Source organism: Pseudochaenichthys georgianus, chromosome 21 (assembly GCF_902827115.2).
Source record: "Pseudochaenichthys georgianus chromosome 21, fPseGeo1.2, whole genome shotgun sequence".
Taxonomy (NCBI): domain Eukaryota; kingdom Metazoa; phylum Chordata; class Actinopteri; order Perciformes; family Channichthyidae; genus Pseudochaenichthys; species Pseudochaenichthys georgianus.
Window position 1 is genome coordinate 27,133,230 of NC_047523.1, and position 27,637 is coordinate 27,160,866.

The 27,637-nt window shown below is 41.2% G+C and overlaps 1 protein-coding gene across 2 annotated transcripts; it reads left to right on the forward strand.

Annotated features, from left to right (window-relative positions):
• Window positions 1-746: 746 nt before the first annotated feature.
• Window positions 747-27,596, forward strand: gpm6bb (glycoprotein M6Bb). Of its 2 annotated transcripts, none has more exons than XM_034109346.2 (7): window positions 747-868; window positions 21,631-21,817; window positions 22,384-22,540; window positions 22,669-22,837; window positions 23,148-23,221; window positions 23,309-23,374; window positions 25,510-27,596. In XM_034109346.2, exons 1-7 carry the CDS (start codon window positions 865-867, stop codon window positions 25,657-25,659), a joined length of 807 nt encoding a protein of 268 aa, XP_033965237.1. In that variant the 5' UTR covers window positions 747-864; the 3' UTR covers window positions 25,660-27,596. The 2 variants fall into 2 exon arrangements, with proteins under 2 accessions (XP_033965237.1, XP_033965238.1); XM_034109347.2 differs by lacking the exon at window positions 25,510-27,596 and adding an exon at window positions 23,802-25,112 and having other exon boundaries at window positions 751-868.
• Window positions 27,597-27,637: the final 41 nt, after the last annotated feature.

Here is a 27,637-nt window from a genome sequence, read left to right on the forward strand (position 1 = left end):
TATACAGTATGTAGTTCAATGGACATTGGGACAGGATGTTTGGGGTTGGTGATGGGGTAGGATAAATGTTAACAGATATCTGCATTTGTGTTTTATTCAATACAGTCACAAGTAAATCCAATTCAAACTTTTTTCATTTGGCCTTTTTGACTCATGAGAGGACAGATTCTGTATGAACAAACAATCCTGAAGACTCTCATTACCATCCAGATGAATAATATATAATCTGTTGCACAGTTATTTTTGAATGCATCTATCAGAATTTGGTACATACATTCACGAGATAATTGTTCTGAAAATAAAACAAATTCTCAACCCTTTTGAATTCTTGAGAGGCACAAACAAGTGTCAGATAAATTCCTGACTGCAGTTTGAATGGTGGCTCTGACCTGCAATAACACCCAATTTGTGGGTTTGACAAAGCTATCACAACACTGTATCTTCAACATTGACTTGCTAGGTGTTTGCAGTGAACAATAGCACAGAAGAGTCCTGATGTGCTGTTTTGCATTAGCTTGAGTGAAATCAGTTTATAAATCACTTTAATTCCAATGTTTATGATAATACCAACATTATCTCCCTCATATCTATAAAGACTTTGAGCACAGGAATGCTTACAGATAAAAGAGAGCTCATGATGAGTGGAGTGACCAGTGAAACTCCATAATGAGGGCTGAGAAGGAGGTGAGGGGGGGCTGTCCTCCCATCAGTAATCCCCTCCGCGGTGACGTCACAAAGGCTGTCTCCAAAGGGACGCAGCGTTGAGTGTTGGAGCAGCCAGGCGGCCAGTGTGCATCATCAGTGTAGCCGGGGCTCAACGCTTAGCTGATCGCTTCACGTCGGACGCTTTGGAAACTTACAACCATGGGTACGTTTCTACCTACAAATCCTCCTTTAAAACCCAATGACGACTTCAACTGTAGCCGTTTTATTCGAAATGACAGCACGCTTCACACTTTGTTGTCGTCGCTCAAACTTTCGGGGCGCGCCGATTGTTTTAACGTAGACTTCTAGTGCTTCAGAAGTAGCCTGTTTACCTGACCTGGTTCCAATCGGCATTAGAGCAGCATGCTGAAGGAACTGGAAGAAAGCGATTAGAGAGATTAAGTCTATCAGGATTCCTGCAGTCAACTCTGCGGAGGTGTTTAATCCAGATCAACTCTCTGCCTCCACTGCTTTCTATAGAGCCTCAGTGCTCAGCTGTTGGGGTGAGCCATTTCATCCAAACCCGTCTTGTCTTTATTGATTATGAGCAGAGATTGATCCTTTTGTATTTGATAATGATTGTCATTAAAAGGAATTTATTTACTTTAAATACACCATACATTTAGCTAGACTAAATTAATGAAAGAGGAACCGGCACAATTTTGATATTAGTCAGATGTTTTTGTGTTGTGCCATCACTTGTATTAGCTATCTGAAGAACTGAGCTGAGACTGTCCCCTTTTTAAAATCAGTCCCAAGTGTTAGCCATCTGTGCTCCAAGCCTGGGGGATGTGTGGGAGGAGTGAGATGTCATGCCAGAGATGTTTAATAACTTCTTGCTGACTTTGAAACAGTGAAAAACAATTTTTTTTAAATGGGGAAACATAAAAACACTCACAATTGTTCTCATTCAGCAATAGTCTTTGTTAGAAATCAGACTGTAAAAATGACACAGAATAAATAAAAAATGGTACCTCTTTTTTGTTTTTTTGGGGGAGCATTTATTGACTTGTGTTGTTTGTCAGAGCACAGCTGAAGCCCGGGAGGAACACTGTGTGCGAATGTGTATCAATGCTCATTAATTCGCTCTGAAGCTCTCACAGAGGCGTCTTTGTGCTTCTAATTTGGAACTGCTCCTTTGTGCAACTTCAGTGGCTCTTAATGTTCACAGAAAAGCAAGTTTCAGAGCGCATACCCTGTGAACTACATCCCCACAAACCCTCTTTCACTGTCTCATAGAGGATATTACTCTGCATGGCAATCAGCCGTTGTGCATTGTCCACTAAAGCTCCCATTTTTTATTCTCCATGGCCCTTTCAGGAGTACAGCATGCTGTTGTGGGCATGAGTAGACTGATTTGGAGACTAGCTATCTGCAGAAAAGTTGCATTGGTCTTGTGTCAAATATATAAATCTGCTCGGCTTTTCCTCTCTTTTCTGTTTCATGAGAAATAGCTTTGAAAACAGAACATGGATTAACTGTTGTGCATGAAATCGTTCAGCCCAAAATAAACAGGATGTCTTGAAGGCGATTGTGTGCTGAGCGGTGAAGTGAAGATGTCTTTCAGAGGTTATATCACTTATGTCTGATTTGATTTTACAGTGAATTTCACCTCGCAGAAGGGCCACATGTTTTTTTTGAGAGATTCTCCTCTGTCCTTGGGGTAAATGATTTAACAGTGAATTGGCCTGTGTGAAGGATGTGGGAGGATAAGTTGGCTTCAGTCTGCTTTACTTGATTCAGAGAGAAACAGCAAGCCATTTTCCACAAATAACTTGTCAGGTTCTTGGTGTTTGTCCTTTGACAACTACTCACCCAACAGTGTTTAGTTGCCAAGAGTTACTTTATTACCAAACATTTGGAAAAATGTGGTCTCAGCTCCAACACATCTGAAGAGAAAGTGTTGCCCTTAAAATAAAAATGTCTTTCACTTGAAGATCATCACATTACCAAGAAAAGCTTGACATGACACTGCAGTGGAAGATTCACAATCTTTCCTTGCTGCAGATTGTAGCCCCACATAAGCACATTTGATTGTTCTCTTTGGAAAGAAGATTGGAAGCTTGTATTCAATGTGAAAGATTCACCATCTTTACAATGTGTGGCTTTAACACACAATTTGATTATGTGCTTAACATTTAAAGCTCATCTTATGTCAGGAGTTTCAACTAATCAAATACAGCAAGTTATCGACACGACTATAAACACTGGGTCTGTTCTTCTTGGAGCCAGATTCTGGAAGAAGATTGTTTTTCCTTATGGAAACTCATGGATCCTCTAGTGTTTTGTATTCAGTCAGGTGGTCTTGTGGAAAAAGGTCATGAAGGCTGGATTCAAAGAGCTCCATAGATGATGTCATGTGTTGTTGATCTTTTTGAGAATGTCAAGAAAAAGACAGTAAATCACAGCTGACAGTTTTGAACGTGTCTTTAATTAAACATCAATTGTTACTGACACGTGTTTTTTTAACTGTATGCCTACACCTGATCTAATGTTTAAAATGTTTTGGTTTTAGTGAAGAATTCTCTGTTCTTTATTGATTCACAAACACAGGAGCTGGACAGTGTCCTTCATAACGATTTGTACATGTGTGCCTGTGAAGGGTCTGTGTGGTGGGGGCTGTGTGATGTGTATTCCTCCTCTATCTGAACTGGGATGTCTGGAAAGTGTCTGGTTATTTAGTTAACACATCAGCAGTGATCACTGTCACAGACACATGTTCTGTGACCCTGCATCCTGATCTGAGGAGAGGAAAGACCCATGACTGCTTACGCTGCTCAAAGAGATGTTTTTTTCACTCTCGGAATCAACAACTTGTCATCTGATGGCAGAGCAATAACAGAGTCGGATCATTTCCCCCTGCTTTTAGTTGACTCGTGGCGATATGGTCCTCAGAGGCATGTGGTACAGGTCACGCACATGCTTCTGTTTCCAAGAGATGCAGAGAAAAAATTACCACAGGGCTGCCAGAATGAGTCACTGCAGAGAGGGGCAGGGTGTTGAGAGAAATTCAACTGTGTTTGTTTGAATCAAGGCCTAACCTCAAAAAGATGGCTTCAATGAATCCCCCCTTCTGAGTCACTGTTTTACGACTGATCCCCTAATTTCTATGTCACCATCGCAAATTACCTAAATTGCATTTGGTTTTGCAATCATTCATGAGGTAGTTGCTGTCATAGTTACATGATTTATGGGCTTCTTTCCATTTGGCATCGGATATGATCGAGCATCTTTGGTAATTACACGGCAGATGAGGCCCAAGCAGTACTTTTCTGAAACTGTGCAGCTCTAAAAAGAGAATCCTGTAGTTCAATCAAGACTTCATTCATCTTCTGCTTCCTTTCCTGCTCCACTTAGTTTCCTCTGAAATCTCCCTCCTCTCACTTTCTCTCTCTGGGGGTATCCTTTCCGCTCTCGTCTTCACCGCCTCTCTCTGCCTTTATATATTTAGTTGTTTCTCTGTAGCCCTGCAAGTCTGCCAGAGCAGTCATGATCATTTGTTGAGCTTAATAACTCCTCCGACAACAAAGGGGGCCATTGAGTATTGTGACATGAAATGATAGGAATAGAAGTTCCTGAGTGGGGATGCTTGATGAAGCGTGTGCATTGCTCGTCACTTTTACTGAAAGCCCTTTCACAGTTGAAAAGAAGTGATGCGAGTGGGTGTGTGTTTGTGTGTGTGTGTGTGTGAGTTCGTCCTTGTTAAAGATATGTCAGGGTCAAACGGCTACATGGTAGAACCAGGATGGTATATCTGAACATAGTTCCTATATGCATAAGTTCACAGATGGTTCAGACATGAGAATGCAGCTGAGCCCTGTTCGTGTATAAAATATGCCAAAGATACAATCTGGCCTTTATCTACGACTGCAGGAAAACACCCACGATTTTCAAGGTTAAAGCGCCAAATACATGCATAATAAGGTCTTTTTTTTTTTTAAACTTTTGCTTTAGTTTTACAATATGTTGGCATCATTGAGTGCACACAGAGCGCAGATGTGATATTTGCTAGTGGAGCTGCAATCTGTCAGTGTTTTGTTCACAATCAGAGGATTGTTCCAGAAGGCCTGTGGTAAATAATAGGTTGGGAAAAGCAAAGAGCCCTGCGGCTGATGGACATTCACTCACTCATTCAACAGGCATTCAGCCCCACTGCAGGATTTTCTGCCATCTACAGTGAACCACATTATTACAGCTCTGTTTGACCACATTGGCTACAGCACCCACAACACTTCATGTGTTTTGATTCCCATGAGCAGGGGACATTGATTAAACAGTCAATAATGTTTTCACAGAATGACCTATTTTCGCTCGACAGTCTTTGACAGTCTTTTAAGCTAGTAAATAGATTGTAATGTGTGTAAAGAGACTAACAACTGTGATTACTCCACACACAATGATGCCTGTGGTATATAGCGCTATGCTACACAACACACACAACATATACTCTGGATCTGGGCCAGAACATTTAGCCATTGGTGGACCACCAGTCTTAAAGGCTAAAGTCTGATGCATAAGTAGCAGGCTATCTTTCAAAATCACTGATCTCCTCTTCAAGCTGAACATTTCTCATTGGTGTACCTATACTTCCTGAAATGCATTTCAAATTTCGTTGCAGTTTATTGCCTGTCCGATGGTCAAACAGTCTATAAAAGCCACGCCCTACTTAGAAAAAACAGTTGGATGCAATTTTGTCAACAGAAAATCCAACAAGCACGTCAACTTCATACAGCAATTGGCGGTGTGTGTTTTTAAGGGTTTCAAATCATCAAAAAAAAACAACGATTTCTGTCATGTACAAACGAGTGCAACGCAATGAACACTTAATAGGAAAGACTGCCTAAAAGTGTGAGCCATTGAATCCACTTTTCATAAATGTTTGCATCAAACTACTTTTTGCCGCACCTGTGGACTTTCTTAAGAGCAATAAACAATTTTGCCATCAGATTTTGTCAGACACCCGGATAGGTTAGTGAGTTTTAAAGTCTGGCTTAAAACAATAATGAGGGGCACAAACAAGCATTGAAACAGCTTTACTTGTGTGAGTCATCAAAAGTCAAGTAGTGCTTGTTGTGAGACTTCCACATCCAATTTTAAATCTTTGGCTTATTTAAATTGCAAGTATTAAACCCAAATCTAGGCTTCTGAATCTCCCTTCAGTCCTAAATTGGAGTTTCCATAGACGCCATATCTTTTTTTCCTGTCGTTAAGCAGAGATGGGGGGGGGGGGGGGGGGGGGGCTAAGATGGTTGGTCCTTTAAACACAATGTATTCATTCTTCCCATCTTGGGAGAAAATGCATAAGTGCAAGTATTGTTTCCAAGTTTCCAAAACGTCTATGTAGATCCTTATTTAGGAGCTTGATGTGACCGCAGTTCAGATGTGAAAGCAGTTAGGTGAAATGAGAAGAAAAAGTAGGGCCTCCAGCTAATTTCCTCCTAAGATCATCTGTGAGAAGTGAGAGCAGAATGCATTTGTCCGCTCTTCAGCGGTGGGATCCTGTAGGATTGAGCTGTTGGCTGTGTGCCCACTGAGTGTATTCAACCCTCCACAGATAGGTCTTTGTCCTCTGCGCTTTTACGCAGCTGCTAAACAACCGTAAGACAAAAGCATCTGGGGTACCCTAGCACACCAATGAGAAATGTTCACCATATGAAGAGCCCTGCCAGACAGCCTGAGGGCATTTGGATGCAGCCAAATGCTACGCTTGGGATGAATTAAGCAGGAATTTAAATGAATAACCTCTTATGACTTCTTCTTTGCCTTAATAGTCAGGATTATGTGTACAACCTTACACAAGATATTCAAATGTCAGACGTTTTGTTGAGATATTTCTTCACAGCTTTTTGTTTATCTAATCTGTTGCAGGAAAATCACATGACCCCTTGTTGCTCATGCCGTCATGATGTGGTGCTGCATGTGACACAGTAAAAAACCAAGTTAGACACCACTGACATACACTGTCTCCTGCCAGGAATCACTTTCCTATCAAAGAAAAGGTTTCCAAGTGAGAGTTTTAATTGTTGGCTTATTATCCTCTGGAGAAAGGCTTGATAGGCAGGAGGAGGCACTTCTTCCAAGCAGATGAAAATATGCAATAGCTGAGCTTTTCTAAAGCGACAGCTGCAGGAAACCCAATAGCTGAGGGAGAGTGTTTGGGGAGGCTGTTTGCTTCACAGACATGTTTGAGAATATAGATTTAAATGTGCTTCAATTGTTGAAACACTTACATTTCGAGAAAATTAAGTCGTGATGTTTTTACCATTTGCACACTTTTTCTTACTGTAAATGCACTTACCAAAAGAGAAACATGCCAACTAACAGCAGCTTCAGGGGAGAGGAAATCCCAGATGTTTCTGTCTGAAAAACAGCTTGAGCCCGCAAACCACACGCAAGCCAGAGGAGAGATGTGTTAGCAGTATGAATGTTACAGCTACCACTGAGAGGTCTCATAAGCAATCTTAGCTTCTGACCTCGACACTATGGGAAAACAATACTGTAACAATAGCATCCACAGCTGAAGAATGGAAGGTAATAATAGTAAAGCCTCTGGAATGTAGAGCTCAAGCTGGTGTGTGCGTGTGAAACATGACATATTTTCATGTATTATCCAATCAGTGTTGCCGTGTATTTTCATCTCCACTGACACCCACATTGTGTAAATGATGGTGTGTGCACAGAATAGATGAAAATATTTGGACACTTAAAATGATGGAGTGAGTGCATCCTATCAGATGGCGCCATTAATGTGTTCTAGTTTGCACAGTAGATACTTTAAAATGTCCGGTATGATGGACAAAAGGTCATTGCAGTCTGCGCTGTTGGAAAACTGCCTATCAGTGCTTAAAGCAATAAAGTAATGGATTAACCCACTCTCGCAGAGGTCAGCCAGGGAGAGTGTACCAACCGCTGGAGAGATTAGCTTCCATCTTTCTCTCGTGATGAGCTGTATTTGCCACTTATTGTTAAGCACTTAGTCCATGTTTAAACAACTTCCATCATGAGTCTGAGGACAAACACGGCTCTGCAGGGGTGGAGGTGTCAGGTTCAGGGTAAGAAAAATCTCCGTCCCTCCAGGATCCACCCGCAGGACGCAGGGCTTAGAGACACGGGAGGAGAGCCTTGTGGAACAATGGCATTCAAGTGATCTCCGTGTCATTTGCTCTGTTGTCATAGCGCTGACGATGAATCCTGACACGGCAGGGTCCAACTGGCTGGTCTCTCTCTCCGGCTAAGGCTGAAAGGAGGAGGTTTCTGCTCCTTCTTATGAGGGATGGGGAAACCGAGACGACGACGAGTTTGAAAAGGGTAAAGTCTCGGGTCAGGGGTGAGAGGTTGGCAGCATGAGGCGGAGGACAATAGAACTGGCGGGAACGGCGCAGTGGAAGAAATCCCAGGAGCTGGGTAGACACAATGGAGGGGGGGGGACTTCTCATGGGAAGCAACCCCCAAGATTAGCTGGAGAGTCTTTTCTGATGTCCCCACTTCTCTGAGCTTTATTATGTCTTCATTTTGTGTGTGTGTGTTCTCATGCTGCTGCCCAGTGCAACAAGTTGGAAGACTGTGTTATTTGACATCACAGAAACTGAAGTGTAAGAATAGTTGATATGTCAATAACCATAATACATACATTGGATGTGCTTCAGCATCTTTCAACACTTGTAGAATGCGATGCCTTCATGGTCCGTTTACAGCAGAAACGTTTCCGGTTTGATGTTATTGTCATATCTCAATAACAGTATGTGCCCATCTGTAGTACAAGATTAAACCAATCCTGAGCTAAATATAAAAATGCTTGCAGTGATAGGTATTGTATTTAAAGGATTACCACCACGAAGGGATGTCCCTGTGGGATTTATTTGTACTCTCAGTGCAGTTTGATAGACCGTCGTATGTTTTAAATGGCTTTGGGAGGTGCTCAGTGTCACAGTAACTGCAGTGTAGTTTCAGTTAATTTTGCAGAGAAAATTGATATAAAGAGAGTAGACAGATTAATTATGATTTCATAACACAAAGGAGCTTTAAAGCAGCTTTAATTAACTTTTTTATATTAACAATCATGGATAGCATGACTACAGAAAATTATCAACTGACTGAGTTTATTTTTATAGCATCTCTCAGCGTATTGCTCTTGTTTTTAAAACGTGAAGTAACCACACAGTCAGGTATTTCTTTTTAAAGTTTGTGGGGACCCAATAGAGACCTTTTCTGCTCGATATAGAGTTAGCATTACCGGTAGCATTTGACAAAATAAACTGGGTTAATAGGCGCTCATGCTACACATGTTTACCCACAAAAAACTTCTCCTGAGGCTCGTCTATGCTGGAGTAGCAGAATTATAGTGTGTTTTAAACCACCTATCTTTCTTCTAAACATTCAAGGGTAGCTGGGTATTATCATTACCATACTTTTCCTGGCCAATTATCACGGAATAGAAAGAAAGCAAAAGAGGTTATTATGTAACATTATTCTAACTGGATAATCAAGAGGTGTTCGCTTGCACTGCATTTGGCTGTCTCCTTGGCTCCACAATGTAAGCGATGCAAACCACAAAGACAGCAAAGCTCTTTCCAGACCAGAGGCATTATTAAAGTATTTAGTGGACACTGAAAGAAAAACAAATCTTTTCTACAATAGCAAAATTCATGGCCTGCATGGGAGATGGTAGGTTACAACCACTTTAAACGCCTCCTCTCTTCACTCTTTTTCAGATCCATGTTTCTGTTTCATGGCATCGATTTGCTCTTTTGACTCCATTCTAAAATTCTTATTCTTTAGGTTTTGACGTGGCATTGGTTTCCTGTCCGGCCAAGCCATGGTGGCAGTTAGCTATAGCTGGGAAGCCTGGATAATATGAAGCATTTGTGTCTCTTGCTCTCATGGCACCACACTTAGGCCAACACCACAGTGGCTGTTGAGGTGCCAGAGAGTCAGGGTTCTGAATTGTAGAAGACAAACATGGCTGCCTGCCTATCACAAACATTCAATTAGAGAGCTGCTGAGTCAGATACCCTTGGCCATAGGCGGCGCGTGAGGCTCAGGTTTGGGAAGGCTAAATAACTTTTTTTTACCTGACGCTGCCCGCCTCCGGCGTCTGAGATCAACTCAATGAAAGCACCGCCTGCTGACCAATCAGAGCTCAGTGTGCGGAGTTTAAATCTATCAAGTCATATTACAGGATAAAGGAAATACAGTTTAAACTGAAGTATGCAGAGAAGATGCCGACGTGTCACACTTATCATTCATATCACACTGATATCACATCATCAATCAGATCATCGATCATATAATATCACACTATTTCCTTATCTGAGTCAGCTTCTCGAGCCGTATCTGGCCGTGCAACACTTAAGGCCCGTCCACACTACAGCTTCAAAAAAAGCTTGGAGCTGGGCGTGTCTGAAGCTCGACCAACAACCAATCACATGAATCTCCCGCCCCTGACACACAAGCAGCGGTTTGATTGGCTTGAGCTTGTACTGGCATATGATTTGATTGGCTGACGCTTCCACCGAAAGCTTCAGAAGCTTCAAAAGTTGAACATTGCTCAACTTTTGCAGCCTGAAACGCCAGGAAAGCTCCGCTCTGCTTCCCACAATGCAATTCGGCGAAAAGTGACGTTACCCCATTCAAAGTGAATGGGCAGACGCGTTGGAAACCGTTTTTGAAGCTGTCGAAGCTGTAGTGTGGACGGGCCGTTACAGTGTCACATATACTGTATGCAGACGTATTATTTTAAGCAACACATTAAGTAATTAAAGTCAGATCCACTCGTGTCTTAGATGGGGCAGTGATATCGTAAAACTGTTGTACGCCTTCAAACACTTCAAACGCCTTGTTCGGTATTCTCCTTGCAGGTGCAACTATGTGGCTTGTATCCTGGATTATATGTTTAAGTCATGGATGTTTAAAGTTCATATTTGTCTAATATTAGTTTATTTTTTCATTAATGAAGTATGACGCTGCGCTGTCAGTACACTTGTCCCTGTTTGTGATTGGTCAAATGTACCTAACCCCGCCCCTTTCACATGAACGCGTTCTCAGCTGGAGAGAGAAAACCTGGCTTGATTTACCGAGTTGATAACCAGGAGGACCGCATAGCGAGATCTCGTTTGTTGGGTTAGTTAAGATAACTCAAACATATCCAGGGTCTGTTGAACTGGCTTTGTAGTACAGGGCACAGGCTGCATAGCAGCGCTAATGTCAAAGACACAAACATTATACATTATATTTTTATTTTACCAGGATGCAGTGACACAAATATTTGGGAAGGCTTAGCCTTCCCTAGCCTACAGTACCAGCCGCCCCTGCCCTTGGCATTGTTTGGTCAAACACTCGTAATTACTCTGGGGAGAAATATTTGATATGCAAATTGTAAAATGGAAGGAATGGCAAAACATAAAATATGCCTATGTTGGAATTGCGCTAGAATGCCGCAAGTGTTTGATGTTTGATCCTTCATCACTCATTGTTCAGTATAAATTTCACTTCTCCATGTTTCCAGTCACTTAAGTCAGTCCACTGTGGTTTTCCCCTCTAACAGGCAACACGTTTGCTATAATGGTTAAGGACAGTTACCATATTCATTTTTTCCATTGCGGAAGATTTATGTTCTTTGGGAAATGAATACAGCGTACTTAGTGACTCATGTTGGTTCGATTTACATGGAAGAATGAGCTGCTCGAAGTTTGAAGCATGCATTTTGATGTATTGGCTGTCATATTCAGAACAAACCATACCCAGAATCATTAGGCTGAAGTCATTCAGAATTTGCAATGCCTGTTCTGTAGAGAAAATGGGTCAGAAAAACAAGTGGATGGGTCAGCATAATGGGTTTGTAGTGCACTGCCTTTGTAAACTAATCAATGACTTAGATTCAGCTTGCCAAACATGGAGGCACACATACAGAGCAGATTGACCTATGAAGATGGCCTGCATTTAAATCTAGGACAGCAATGCCACCACAGAATATAGGAATGCAGATTCACTGAGTTCAACAAATGGCCAAACGGTGTCTGTCAGTCTACAATATGTATATGTTGTACTATCACTGAAAGGTAGAGCTTTTTCCATGGAAGCAGCACAAATATTCATGGGTATCTGATGACCATTTTGCTCTTTTGTTCTGGCTTCCTTCTGCTTTTGGAACTTGGCCTTCACAATAAGGTCAAACCTAATATGGCTTGATCTGTCCTGCTTTCTCAGGCCGTTGTAAGTAGTGCTTGGTTCTGGGCTCAGGCCTTCATCCCTGAGAACTCCTTCCCCGGTGTGAGCCAAGCAGGGTGCAGGTCTTCACGGGTGACCGAACACTGAGGAGCATTCAGGGCCCCCAGTCTCACAGCGTGAAAGGTTGACCCACAATGAAGCCTCCTCCATTTGTATGGGCTTCATCATCATTCAGATTGTGTCCTCAAGTAGGGGAGTGGCGCTGTCTCGACGCTGGAGCTTCGCCTCCTACATTTACACGATGATTCCCACAGCCACTCAGCCTGTCACAGTATTTTTTGGTAAAGCTCTGATCAATCTGTTGCTCTTTATGTGCTTAACAATACCATTCTTGCGTCATTCATTTGGAACCACTTATGTAAGATTTAGATAAATCCTATGACTGCATGAAATGTGAAAGGAGTTGCTCACAGACATGAACCCACGTAGAGTTGTAAAACCGTTCAATCGACTTCTAATGTTGGATTTGATTCTGCTCAAAAATCCTTTTGCTGAACATATACAGCTAAATCCAATCCAATGTTTAAGAGAAAAGCTACTAAAGATTCTAACTGTATGTTTCACTGCACAAGATATACAGTATATTTGCTAATTGGTATAGCAAGATTACATTTATTTACCACTGATAAAGCTATGTTTGAAATCTCAGAAATATAGAACTTTCAAGCCCCTGAAAACTAAAGAAAGCATACATGAAAAAACATAATATTGGATCTGTTCAGGTTAATTGCGCTTGCATTAGCGGATTGATTCACCAGCTGCTCGGCTAACAGCGGAGTAGTTATGTAACATTGACGTTGCACCATGGAGCATGGACATCATAACCTGACTGACTCTTCACGAGTACTCAGCTGATACATATACACGAGCGCCATTTTCTGCCACACCTTTAGCCCCCACCTCGAGGGGGAATTGGTTCTCCCTAAACTTTTGTTGCTGCTCTGATTCTTTGACCGCTTCTTTTAAGATGAGGTTATTTTACACCAAAGCTAAATATGCAACCAGCAGCTTTAGATCACTTAACATGAATGTGTCTCTAGCTAAAGCAGGGGTTAATGCCAAGATGGAAAATATGAATAATATTCAATATTATTGACTTAATCATTTGCCATTCAAAGTTTTGCAACAACTGTTTACAATAGTTTGGACATCTGTCAATTATTTTATACTTTTACTCTCTTAATGTTAATCCCTGATGCTGTTTCATGCACTCAAAAGCAACATAGTTATGACTTCTAGCATGTTGTAACTTTTTCCCCAGCTTTATCGCCTTCTTTTGATTACAGGATACATCATTATTTCCATATATATATATATATATATATATATATATATATATATATATCAAAAGCACATGTTTGTTTATACCAGAATATAATGCATTACAGTTAGTCTGAAACCACAGTTTGACTAGGCCTGATCACATGTTTTCAATTTCCGTCACCATGTGTGCAATAAACTCCAACTTTTTGTTGTCCTTCACTTCCTGCACACAGATCACAAGCTTTGATGTGACTCAGTGAGGGTATGACACAGTTAGTCTTGTGTATCAACCACTTATGTTTTGAATCATCACTTGAGCTCCTCGCTACAATTAATGGGTGAATCACAAGCACAACTGCCCTGGACATCACTGCTACTAATGGCCTGGAGACTCCCTTCCCCACATCACAGGGATGTGGAGTCTCCTGGTGTTTAACAGGGCTGATGGTGAAAAAGCTAGATTAGCGGGGCATTTGTTGTTGTGGGATCCCCGCTAAGTTCACTTCCCTGACCCCTGAGGCCCCCCTCCCCTGCTGATCCCCCTCCTCTCTGAGTCTGGTATCCGTGAGAAGACCCTCCTCCAGCTCCGCTCCAGTGGGGCTCTCCACCCCCCCACTGAAAGGCCTCTCTCTCATTAGCATGCCCTTGGGCCTCCTCGGCCTGCTGTTGCCAAACAAACACAGCCAAAATCTTCCCTGTCTTCCTCGCGGTCTGTTTCTCTGGTCATCTCATGCTTATTTTTAACAAGTTGTTTTTTATTACATCACCCTCAAAGCATTTTCTCATTTCTCCTTCCTTTATGAGCTGAATTCTTCATGTTTCTGCTCCTATGATATTCTGGATCTCCAATGTTCCCATGCTGCTTCCTCTGTTTGTGTCAGCCCAGAGGACGCTCTGTGTCCTTGTTTAGGAAGTGTAGATTTGCCTTTCTTCCTGTGTCCTTCTTTATTTGCGTTGGAGGCCACCAGATGGCTGGAAGACAGCGGTCAGAGGTTTGCTAATGTATGCAGCAAGAGCAGAGGGCATATGTTGCCGATCAGAAGATGAAGCGCTAACCCCCCCCACCCACACGCATGCACAATCCCCCTTTCTTGAACTGTGGTCGGAAGTGAAATGGAGAGATATTCTGTGCATATATGCATACTGCCTCAGTCTATACAACAAAGGGTTTTACAAGTTCTGTAAAGCATGGTTACACTGTCTTTGCTATAACAACTACAATAACCATTCAGGGCTCTACTTGACTTTCTGAGAGGCACATCGGACAGAAGGGAGAGAGTTCAGGGCATGGATGAAGATGCGTCATTGGAAGGAAAATAAATGTTAAACTGAATCCCTAAACAGTTTGTACAAACAGGAGAGATGCACATGTTGCCTGTAAAACTCCATATAAGTGACATATTGACTGGCGCACGCACTCAACTCGACCAAATCCCTTCTGACAAAACCTCTGCTTCTTGGAAAGGAACTGTGATGTACAATGGAGCAGAGGAATAGGAAAATAAGGCAGAGGAGAAGCCACATATGGAGGAGAGAGCTGGAGATGGAGAGAGAGAGAGAGATGGAGAGAGAGAAACGTGCAGTAGGAGAGGGACTGAAAGGGGGAGCGATAGAGGAGAGAGTAAAGAGGGAGAAGGGAAGCGAGAATTTGCTGACAGGAAGCATTTTTTTTGGATGGGAGAAAAACAACCATGGAAACTTCATCAGAAGAAAACCAAGACCAGAGGCAGGACAAAAGAGGTACCAATGAGCACTCGCAAAGAGCCGGTTCAGTTATTTTCACTGCTCTGCTTTAACCTACTCCAGCCTGCTCGGTTTCACTCTTCACAATAGTTGGTAGATTCTCCTGAATGTCAGTGCAGCATCCTTGTCATAGTGTCTGTAAGTTGATATTCCAGTTGTTACATTTGCATCATTTGTAAGATTGTTATCTCAGTCATGCTTCTGGTGCGTGTTTTTTCTCCTTCATTTTGTTTCTTTTATGATGTTAAAGTCAGTGTGGTGTTTTTAGCAGACTGCAGCAGGAGGGATGATGTGTTGCCGCTGGTCATCATCATCATCATCATCATCATCATCATCATCCTCATCGCTAGTGTCACTTTGAAGGACAATGAGCCTGTTGAATCAACTGCAGATCAATCAAACCTCAGGGTGCGTTCGAGAGGCTCCTTTCAAGGTGGGGGGGCGGGGGGTGGGTGAGTTGATGATAAATGAGCTGGATGAGGTGCAGGCAGGGACAAAGATAAATGAACCAGACATTTCCAGTCTCAAACATAGACAGCTGTGAGCCGTGTGTACACTAAGGAGAGAGAAAGTCATTAACTTGCTAACCCCCTTCTTGAAGGGATCAAGGATTGGCTGTTTCTTTTATTGCTCTTTAGTGACTTTTACTATTCCAGGGAAAATATTGTACATTCAGAAAAGCATTTTCCCCCTGCAAGTTATATTCTGCAAAGTATGCGTCTTTGAAACCTCTTTGAAAACTCTTTTAATGGTGTTTAAAAATGTAAACATTAAAAACCGCCCAGTAACTATGAGCTTTAATATACTGAAATGATAGCAAATCATTACATCTTTGCAACATGTTGAAAGTCACAGTCAGTTACATATCTAGGGCTCTGTGCATTGACTCACCACATTGGTTATGAGGGATCCAATTTGAGTATATATATATACAACCCACTCTCTTTTATGTCTTCATGTCCTGAAAAGTAGAGAAATGACAGGATAAAAGGGTTCAGAGAGATGAGGAATATACCTCCAACAAAGATCCTTTGCCAGGGACATTGCGGACGAAGGTTTGGGCTCCGAGCTGTTTCTTAAAGCTGAGGCTGGGTTGGGAACCTGTGGGTCTGTAAAGGCCATTGAGACACTTTATGTGATATTGGCCTATACAAAGAGATGTCATGACTTTACTGTCCCATCATTTACTTCCACACAGCTCATGTCCACAATTCTACTACTCTACCCAAACACACCATTTACGGGCCATTCCGGCCATCATTGGCTTTTTACTGTCACTCAGTGCACCCACACATCTTCCTCGGCTCCTTTCACACCCAGCCATGGTGAGCTGCAGTCAACAGCTATTAGCTGACAGACTATACGTTTCCTTTGTTAGATAAGTAAACAAGAGCCCACTTTTGGACAAATTGGCACACTCAGATCTCTCCCGTCTCTTGAGAATGGCCATTATAGCCATTATGGCATTGTTAAGTCTCCTCTCAAAGTGGAGAGTGTGTCCAATGAGACCGTTTCTCATAAATGGTGTTTTGGCAGCTTGCCCCAATAAAGCAACAAACAACAATACATAAAATCAGCTGTACACAGACACATCTGTAAGTAATGAAGCTCGATGCTAGATCAAAAATGAATGGTTTTTGCCAGGGCTGGAAGCTGATATGTTTTTCAGGGCTCAGTGATAAGATGGAAGACAAAATGGGCCTTTATCCTAAACTCTGTTGGCCCAAGTGTGTTTATTCATATGAATGGGATCTATTTGTATTTGATAATCATACTTTAACTGTGCACATTGGATTATTCGGTGCTTCTATGTGGTTGCCTTGCATGTGATTGGCTGTGTGAGTAGGTGTGTCAGTGATCATATTAAACAATGTTTTCAGAATGTCTCCATCATATGCAGTTGGTATTTCTCTATGTAATCCGGGGAGAATTTTAGAAATGTTTCCGCTTTCCACTGATGGTCCCAGCTGCTGGAAGATTTCAGCTTCATGGTGTTAACAGGCAGTGTTCATGTAATGTCTGTTGTTGTTGAAGGGTAAAGGGAGGTGATGAAGCAGAGCCAGCAGCAGGTCCGTGTGTTTAGATTGCGCTCAAGCAAACAGTGGTGATGCATGCGTGGATTAACCTGTTTGGAGACAAACATGTGTTATTGTTGGGGCCTCTGTTGCCCCCTGTAACTGTCATGCAAAGTGCTCAGAACATTATAGATGGCGAGTCTTAATATTTTGCACCAAAATAACGGTCCCAGTGAACCCGCTAATGCATTTTTGCTTGACACAGTGCTTTTTAAATTAATTGATTATCAAAATAGTTGAATGTAGTCCGTCAACTAAGCAATTAACTGATTTAAAAAAAACAATTGATGCAGCTTCGATACAATCCTAAAATACTATGTGTGGTGATTAATTTGGTGAATACAGCTTATTTAAGAATAAGGCATTAAGGGAGTACAATTGACAAAAAATTAAACCAAAAAAAGAGCATAAATGCATTCATTTTCAAGCCAGTTGATATTGTCCTTTTATTGATTTAAAATCTAAACAAATTTGAAAGTAACCAAGTGCACCGAATATGAACTGCGGGAACTTTGGATGATAAATGAATAAACGTATGTGGTTAGATGCACCCTTGTCTTTCTTACTTTCTGGGTAGGGTTAGGTCGGTCTTATTGAGCCATCTCACTCAAACATTTGAGCTGCTTTGACAAACAGGATCCTCCTGGAGTGTGAAGGGGCTGCTGCGGCCCATTGTGGCTGAGCTCTGTGCTGGAGGGGCACACCGGATGGAGCCCAGCGGTGGGCTTGTCCTGAGCCTCGAGCCTGTGGGCCGGAAGAGCGAAGCCGTGGTTCACTGCCATTCTGAAAGACCCCTGAGAGTCCAGTGTGATGGACAGTCTGGGGCTCTAACACTGGCTCTTTGTATCAGGGCTTCTTGGACTCTCTCTCTGTCTCAAGTCTTTCTGTCTCTTTCACACAATGTCTTACACACACACTTTACAATCGTCTTTTTTTTCCCTCTCTCCTCGTGATCTCGATGCCGGCAAATGTAGCCTCTGCTGTGCGGCCTGATATTGTCATCACACACAGTCGCTAACTTGTCCTCTCCTCATTCATGTTCTGTAGCGATGAGGTGGAGAGTGGAAGTGGTCGGACCCTAACCTGGTGTATTACTCAGAGACTGGGAGCATGTGAAAGTCATCAACGGGAGAAGGGCCCAATGTGATTCTCATGTATGTGTATGCTAAACTCAGAACAAGCCAGCAGGATCCGTTTAGTACAAGCTTGTTGTTAAAGGAGGGTCACCGGCTCCTACTGCTATCCCCTGTGGAGGTGGGTGATTTCAGCTAAAGTCTGACCCGCAATATCCTGTACACTATGAAATCCCACACGGCACACTAAAGAGAAAACAGTCTGTACTCTGCTGTGTGGTAGATGTTATAACTCGGAAATACACTAACGTATTCTGTTCAATTTACACCCACGGTCGATCTAATTGCAGAATCCATTGCTCTCTTTGAACTACACTTGTTGAATTGAAGGAATGTTTTTTTACTTTTATTGAGATGGATAAACATACAAATTATCTACTGTAAATTAAGACGGTAGCTTAATTTGAGATATATTTGTATTGATGTGTTGCAAAGAGTTAGATCATTTCCCGTATGAGTTCAGTGGGAATCTCCTGGACTCTCAAATAAGTCACTGTACCCAGGCCAGATGTTTCCATCAGCTTACAGTATTGATGCAAAGCAAAGCTAAGCTAGCCGGCCAGCTATAGTGCTGTATTTAACTAAGAGTTGTACATACATTTCAATAAGAAAGCGGATGCCTACATTGAAAAAAGTCAAAGTAATCCTTTAACCCAACAGTTAAAGAATAAAAACTCTGGTGTCAAGAACTGATCCCACCTCTGGTATTAATCCATTAACTGAATGAGACTGATTTGACTTTGGTGCAGACTATTGCCCTCATGGTGCTGCTTGAAGTGGAGTTGGGCTTTGATGTGATTTCTGTCTCCTCTGATGCCTAACACCAAGACTTAAGCTTTCACAGAGACCCTTTGTGAACAGAGTGCTATGAGGCTAACCGCTGAACCCCATCAGTGGGTCTGTCCTCGTGCTGCTGTGTTTCCAGACTCATGCTAACCTGCAACACGTTCATACCAGCTGTGAAAATACCACCTTGGATTTATTGTGTTATTAAGGATAACAACCTGTAAGTGACACAATGTTTCTCCTTTGAGAGGGATATGTCTAGACAATATTCCCAGTCTGGATGGATGGAAGCTTCAAAAGCAAACCACTCCGGTATAATTAACACAGATGACTTATCGATCAGATTGGTGGCTTCAAACTAAATGTACATTTGCGCTCTCTCAGTGCTCCAAGTTAGACAAACATGGTAGAATTGGTAGATGCACACATGTCAGCCTGACCTTGTCCATGTCAGGCTTCAGTGGAGAGACAGCTTGACATTTTAAAGCATTTTGTATATTGCCTGGAAGACACTTCTGTTTCTCTGAGCTTTAGACATCCCCGTCTGTGTTCTTTTCTCAATTTCAGATCCAGTAACATGCAGGATATTGAGGCAGACATGACTGTCATGATGATATCCTGGCATCTAGCTCCATGCCATCAACGTTTAGACAGTTGATCTAATGGGAATAGTGACTCATTTATAGACAGGGCTTGAAGACTAACAGATGCTTAATGAGTTAGGCAGGCGAGCCAATTTTCATCCATGACACGTCACAGTGGATTGCGATCAAATGAATATACAATAAACCAGTGCGTCTTCATAAGAGAGATTTGGTAATGGAGGCAAACTTTAACTTTGAAACATATCTTCTCTTCAGGAGGTTGAAATGTGAGAAGGAGAGGATTTATAGCAGAGATTCAGTCCGCTACTGGATCAGAACTACCTGACATTGACATTCACAATGTTTCATTTAAATGAATTGTATTTACTTTGCAGCTGGGCTCAATATCCTGTGGAGCTTAGAGATCTGACTCCCAGCAGCCCACTCGCCCTCCCCCTCACATGTTCATCAGAGAAATGTGGGCTGCGGTAGGAGTTAGCGACTCCACTGTGGGCACACTCATTGAGTTGTGGTGCATGCTGCCATGGCAACTTCTTTTCACCTACCACAGGACACTTTTTTTGTTATCTCCCTGTACTACACAAACAGTCAGGATGAAGCGTCTGGCTGCAGAAGTATTGGACCAGCAGCAGTATTTCTCTTCTAATTTCCTTTTGTCACGGCAAAGAGCGCAAACAAAGATGAACTTTCCAGATTCAACACTCAGGGTAGTCAAACATTTTCAAGGTCTGTTTTTGATCAAGAAAAACACACATTTGCCTCATAGAGTTCTGCGACATCCCATATATTGTACACTACATCGGGAAAGGGCAGAGATAAGTAAAATGGTGAATCAGATAATTCAAGAAGAAACTTAAATTCAGTCTATAACCTGTTGGCATGTACTCACCTTAAGACATAACAGGATTTACAGAACAGCTTAACATCACAAAGTATTCATCTGCATAAACTGGTATCTTTTGATATTAAACAGAATGTGCATACATTTTATAGACACTACACTATAGTCGTATAATGGTTTGTTTTTGTGTTGTATTGTTTATTTTATACACAGTGCACCGGCTAGTTGCCAACATGAGTAGATACCAAGGTTTAAAATAATTGTTTTTGTTCGCTTAAAACTCATGAACTTTTGAAAATGAGCCGAAATACATCCATAGCACTGAATAAACTGTAGATTTGGTGATACATCTCAGTGACCACAAACAGACAGTCATTTGATCCATTGTTAATGTAAAAATACTGATTATTATAACATCTTTAAATACTTTAGTTGCTGTGTGACATCATGCATATGTGAGAGCTTTAAAGCATAAACAGCCATTGGCCTCCACAACATCCTGTCAGACACATGTGGATCCCCTTGGAAGCACACTGGTTTGTTTGCATGCGTCCACAGACGGCACATTGTGGTGACTAGCTCTGTTTCACAAGGCATAAGAACTGGGTGAGGCCGATCCATCTGGGTCACTTCATTCCCTCATTGAGAATTACCATTGATTTCCGATACAGTTTGGCTGACACCATTTCTCTGACCTGCTGGAGGGCCATTAGTGCCCTTTAGGTGTTGTGATGAATGGTCAGATGAAACATTAAAGGCAGTGTGGACTGGTTAAACCTCGGCCTCACAGCAATACATGTTTCTGTGCTTCACATTGCAGTAATCTCAAAAGGAAGCACGCCGCATTAAGTGTGACCAAAGACAGATTTTATGAAATCTATTGTTTTGAAACGGACTGTTCTGCTCTGTCTGTTTCAGTTCCTTTGTTCATTCGATATCTAGATCTAATTTTTTTTTTTTTATGTGTCCTGATGGAAGATGAATGCCATTTGGTGTTATTGGCTGCAAAATGATTCATTTGGCCCTGGGTTAGACTGGAGATCAGATGAATGGATGACTCATATGAATATTCATCTCATACTTCTTCCCCCTTAGATCACTTCCTGTCCTACAAGTAAAACACAATCCCTTATATGGACTTGGGTGTTGGTTCATTTCCTTTATTTCCTTTTAGAAGTAAAACGATGTGGAACAATGTTTCAAGATATCAATGATACTTGTCGTTGACCCAATCTTTTTCTTTTTCTCTCCAGGTTGCTTTGAGTGCTGCATCAAATGTTTAGGCGGGGTGCCGTATGCGTCGCTGGTCGCTACGATCCTCTGCTTCTCCGGCGTGGCCCTGTTCTGTGGATGTGGCCATGTCGCTCTCACCGGCACCGTGGCCATCCTGGAAACCCACTTCTCCAAGGTCACCAGTGATCATGCCATGCTGACTGATATGTAAGTGAAATAATACTCTTTGTGCTACTAGCTGCTTGTTAAAAAGGAGAGGCCTATAATCTAACTCTTCACTAACACTTCATTAAGGCTATTTTTAGCTGATGGTGTCTCCCACGTTTACCTTATCCTGGAGAAAAGTCCTAATATGGACTCCAGTGCATCCATTAGTCCGATAAATGAGGAACAAGAAACAGGACTGCACATGTGTCTTATCTTGTAGACATTTGGAGTGCACTGTTTAATTTAAGATGTGTACAGATGTAGTCTGTCTCTTGGCAGATTATTCCCAGAGACATGCATCACCTGCTATCTTCACATTTGGGCTTTGCGTCTCTCAGCTCGTCTTTAGATCACTATCTTAATCACAACCATCTGTCGATGAGTGTAAGCAGCTATTCTCCGCACCAGACAGTGGGACATGATGCTATTAGGTTACCTCACAGTTTTAGTGGGTCCCTCCAGGTGTTTCTTGTGAGGCTAAAAGTGCTGGAATTGTGCTGACTACATGTTTAACCTTTCCCAGCTTTACAGGCACTAAGCGTATGTGTGACATTGCTCTTTAACAGAATACAGCTGATGCAGTATGTCATCTATGGCATTGCTTCATTTTTCTTCCTGTATGGAATCATTCTGCTGGCTGAGGGCTTCTACACAACAAGTGCAGTCAAGGAGCTGCACAGCGAGTTCAAGACCACCATCTGTGGGCGCTGCATCAGTGGAATGGTATGTTTGTACAACCGCACTGCTGTGTTCAACCTGCTTTATAAACACAGTGCTTTTAAGTCATTTTAAAATGCCTTGTAATTATTATCTGATGTTGCTTATACATTATTCCATCTCTGTGTCCTCAGTTTGTGTTCCTCACATACATCCTGGGCATTGCCTGGCTGGGTGTGTTTGGCTTCTCCGCTGTGCCAGTCTTCCTCTTCTACAACATGTGGTCCACCTGTGCCACCATAAAGTCTCCCATGGCCAATCTCACCGACATCGACTCCATCTGTGTGGATGTTCGTCAGTACGGTAAGAGAATAGACCATTTCCAGACAAAATCTGACTTTATTAGTCTGTATTAAAGCATTGTAGGACCACTCAAAACCAAACAATGTCAACTACTGAGCCCTTATCACCTATAGCATAATACACATCAGGATTAAATGATCTGCATGTCTAAAACTGTTGTAATGTCCCTTTTTTTGTTTTTTTTGTTATTTGATAAGACATTTTTGTTATTTGATAAGACTTTTTTGTTATTTAAATGATTTATATTGATGATGGTTTACATGGTGCAATGAATTTGAGTGTCTAAAGCCTTTGAATGTCTTGACTGCAGGAATTATTCCATGGAATGCCACACCAGGAAAAGCCTGTGGATCTACGCTAGGTGACATCTGCAACACCAGCGAGGTACACGTTTATTCTTTTTCCACTTGCAGAGGAACTTGGCATCACATTTCTGAACTGTAGAATAACACTGCTTTTGTCTATTTCCAGTTCTACCTGTCCTATCACCTGTACATCGTGGCGTGCGCCGGGGCAGGAGCCACTGTGATCGCTCTGGTAAGATTCCCTCCGGTCGCTCCATCCTCTCCCTTTAGTCCATCTTTGCACGGTTTGTATCGGCAGATCATGTGTCAAGTGTCCTCTCCTCATACCCATATGGTTTATGTAACCACATTAAGAAAGATACATGTAGTCTTTTCCTCAGCTCCAATTCCATTTGCTGTTTACCATCTGCTTAGACACACAGCTTTGATTTTATGTCAAGAGGAATGACAGAGAGTGCAGTTTGGACTTGCTGTTTGTGCCTTAAAAGACTGTAATTTCTAAAAAATCACAATCAAGTAGAATTTGTAAAATGATGCTTTCATTTTTTCCTTAACTTTTACTGCTGGAAAATTGGTAACTTTCCTAACTTGTCAGAGTAAAAGTGACGAGGAGGTCCCCGGCATGTTCTCTTACAACCTTTTCTGTTCTCTTCCACCAGCTGATCTACATGATGGCTACCACTTATAACTTTGCTGTTTTGAAGTTTAAGAGTCGAGAAGACTGCTGCACTAAGTTTTAAACTGTTTTAAGAGCACGGCACAGCATTTGAGGCTGTACTGAGTAGAAGAAAGTTGCAACTGACAAAAAATGAACTAAAACAAGAATAGAAAATCAACATCTCTCCATTAGTATTCACATGAAGTGTAAATAGCTGACTGTATGCTTCCTTTAGCATTTGGTGTCCAGGGATTTAGCTTCTCTGAGGACACCTGATGAAAGTTGTCTTCAGAGTGGGGGGGTGTTTAGTTGGCTGGTTTTTTCTGCTTTCCTTGGCACTCACTTATAGAAAATGGCCACCCTCAGATTTTATAGAAATGTGCACAGCTAGAAATCCACAACAGTGTTATTTATAAATACGTGAAGCTGATTTAAGAAAAAAACCAACAGTATTTTGCTTCCAGTACCTCACCTTGCATAACAGGACGAGCATCAGTTGACTGCAGTCAGAGCTGAAATGCACATTTGTGCAGAATCTCCTGAGACACATACATTTAAGATTGTTGAGCAACATACAATTGTAAAAATGTAGGTTGGAAAGGAGATCATCTAGGTTATATGTACAGTATACAGCTCTGAATTTAGTCCACAAATACATCTGGTGTGAAATTAAAAGTTTTTCTCAGGCTTTTTAGTTTTTGCCAGATTCACAGTTTTAATGAAGATGAATTCTAAAGTGATACATCTGCAATACAGTGCCTTTCATTGCCTTATATTTCCTTAGCAACCCATAAAACCATAAAGTGTTACACAGCAAATATTCAGTATTAATTATTTTGCCACAAGTCTAAACTGAACTCAAATGCTGATGAGTATTATGGTTGTGTTTATTGTAGATTTCAAAGTAACTGCACATAATAGCACATCACACTGTGACAGGTTAGGCCAGTACCAGAGGAACACTTCTGCCTGAGGCCCTAAGCCTCACTCTAGTTTCATGTATTTTATAAATAAAAAATAAATTCTCCTATTTTAGAGTAGAGCAAATGTTTTTTTCTATGAGTGCTGATGCTGGTATTGCCTCAGCTATGACGTTGATATATTGTTTACTACATTTTCCTTCTCTCAAAGTGCCATTAAAGAGCCATTTGTTTTTATCCTAACACTGAGCCTGCATGCTTACATTTGTCAGATTCTTTGATCTGTTTATAGTTACTTATATTCCACATTTCATATATTTAATTTTCTCCTAAGTTTTTGAAAACTGTAGCTTTTACTTTCTATATAAAATAAACAATCTTTGTTTACAAAAGTATCCTCACTTGGTCTATTTCTTTTCAAACCGACAGCCGTATAAAACGGAACAGGGTCAGATTCACTAAACCCCATGCTTCGCACTAACATTAAGCTTTTACAGCCGCATACAACTTGCATGCCTAACCTTTGCTCTTTCTTTTTCCACTCATTCCCACCCGTAAAAAGTGTCATTTCTGTAGTGTTGTTCTTAGCAGGGTAGTAACATAACTTAGCAATGATTGTAACAGTGATGTTACGATGAGTCCTAAATGTCTTCTGTCACCCTTGTTGAAGTCTTTTAAAAGCTTAACTTTATGTGTGTCTGTGATGAACATACTTTAGCTCTGACTCCTGTAGCTTGCTTTGCATCTTTGACATGCTCACCGGCCATCCACCTCACCCTTCTCTTCCAGATCCACTTCCTCATGATTCTCTCAGCAAACTGGGCCTACCTTAAGGATGCCAGTCAAATGCATGCCTACCAAGACATCAAAATGAAGGAAGAGCGGGAGCTGCAGGACATCACCTCTCAATCAAAGGAATGCCTCAATTCCTACACATAAGGATATTACACATTCACAAACACACATGTACAGACACACAAACACACTGTGGCCCCTTTGGACCAAGACAATGCTCAGCTGTAATAACTGCCGTGACACTGTGCAGTACTAACCCGGCTCCTAACACACTAATGCATCAGTGTTGCTTTCTGCACTAACTCACCAACAAAGTGGATCAAAACTGCTACTTATAATTTCATTTATGCTGTTTTTATTTTGTATTTTCTGAAGGAACAAAGCAATTTTGAATTTATGTAGTCTAATTTTCTCTGGCCCTTTTTTACAGCCAGTTTTTTGCTGGCCAAGCTTGAGACATTGCACTATTCTTATACAACGCATAATGATTTGTTTTACAGTCTTGCTCTGTCTTTCTCTTGAGCTGTGGGGGCCAGTTTTTAACAAGGGAATGTGACATATTTTCTTGCTTTATTCTTTTCAATCACACATGCAGATTGTTATACACAACATAAAAGGCCTTACATTCAGAGCTAGTGTGTGGCTTCTAGCTGGCATGTTGGAAGAACAATCACATTACAATGCACTGACAAAAGACTGGCATGTCACACCATGTTTTGCTTTGATATTACAGCAAAGAGAGATACAAATATATAATGTGGATGCAGTTCTTTAGTAAAAGTGGTGGTAAAAGTTCAAATATTTAACCGCATCGTAATCATAGTGATAATCTGTGATAATTGGTTCTAGAGTTTATGGTAAAGCTACTCAAGGCCTCCATTAACCCTACCTCAGGTGTGCACTCGAGCTTAAGAAACAATTTAACAAACATGTCTCCCTAGAAAAACCATGGTTTCAAAATATAATAATAATTGTAATCACACCGGAGTATCACATCGCAGTATTTTAGCATTCAAACTTAAGAATATCTTGCTTTCTAAATGTGAACTGCTGCCAATTATTAGACCGGATATTCAATGTATTCAATATATACAAGTTTAGTCCATGTGTTTTCATTTACACATGAAAAAAAAGCTCTCTGGTTCCTCAGATGCTCCACTGTAATATTGTATCATATTGCAATTTACGATCAAACTTTACTTGAGTTTGAAAACTCTTATTAACCAAGTCCCTTGTCGATTGTTACTATGACAAAGCATACAGAGGTTAGGGTGTGAAAAATGTAAACTTGTTACAAGTCAGGATCTTTAGTGTTTTTTTTGAAGATACAACCACTTAATGTTCTTAATTTGTTATATTGCACCAGTTTTTGATGTGCAATTGTCCTAATGCTGATATAATTACTCATGTAATCTTGTTTCTATTAGTTGATTTACAGGGACAAGTTTCTTTGTTGCATGAAGACAACTGTTTCTGCAGTGAGACGTGATGTACAGTCATGTTTCATTTGTATTTGTAATGCTTACAAATTAATCCTTTTTATGTAGCCGATTAGTTTTTTAGGTTCTTTTCTTATAGTTAGAAGTATATAAGTATTGTATAATTTTGTTGCCCGATACCTGTATTTTCTAGAAATGTCAAGGGCTTCTTCGTGAATTACAGATGCTTAACTTTTAATTCAACTTTCAGATAACAATTGATAGGACAGCTGTCATTAAGACATGTAAGCAATCTAAATGGTAAATCTAGCCAAAGTATGAAAGCTATTGTGACTCTCTGCCCAGTGTTTTACACAGTATCTGTGAGCTATTAGAGAATACATCCTGCGTAGTTCTCTATAGAACTAATGGCCACAGGTGTACAGTGACTAAGGAGAAAGGTGACAGAAGTACATGAAGCTTGTGTACACCTCCTCTGATCTTTGCCCCTGTTAAATTAACCAAAAAACAAAATGAAGGCTACCGATCAATCACCAGGAAGACAACAATCTAGCTTCCTGTCTGACTGGAAAGAAACCCTTTAAAGACATCACTCAAATGCCTGTTGACTGTTTTTATGAAAAATAAAAAAAATAAACAAACTTCACTTTGGTGATTTTTTTTCTTTTGTGTGATAAAAATAT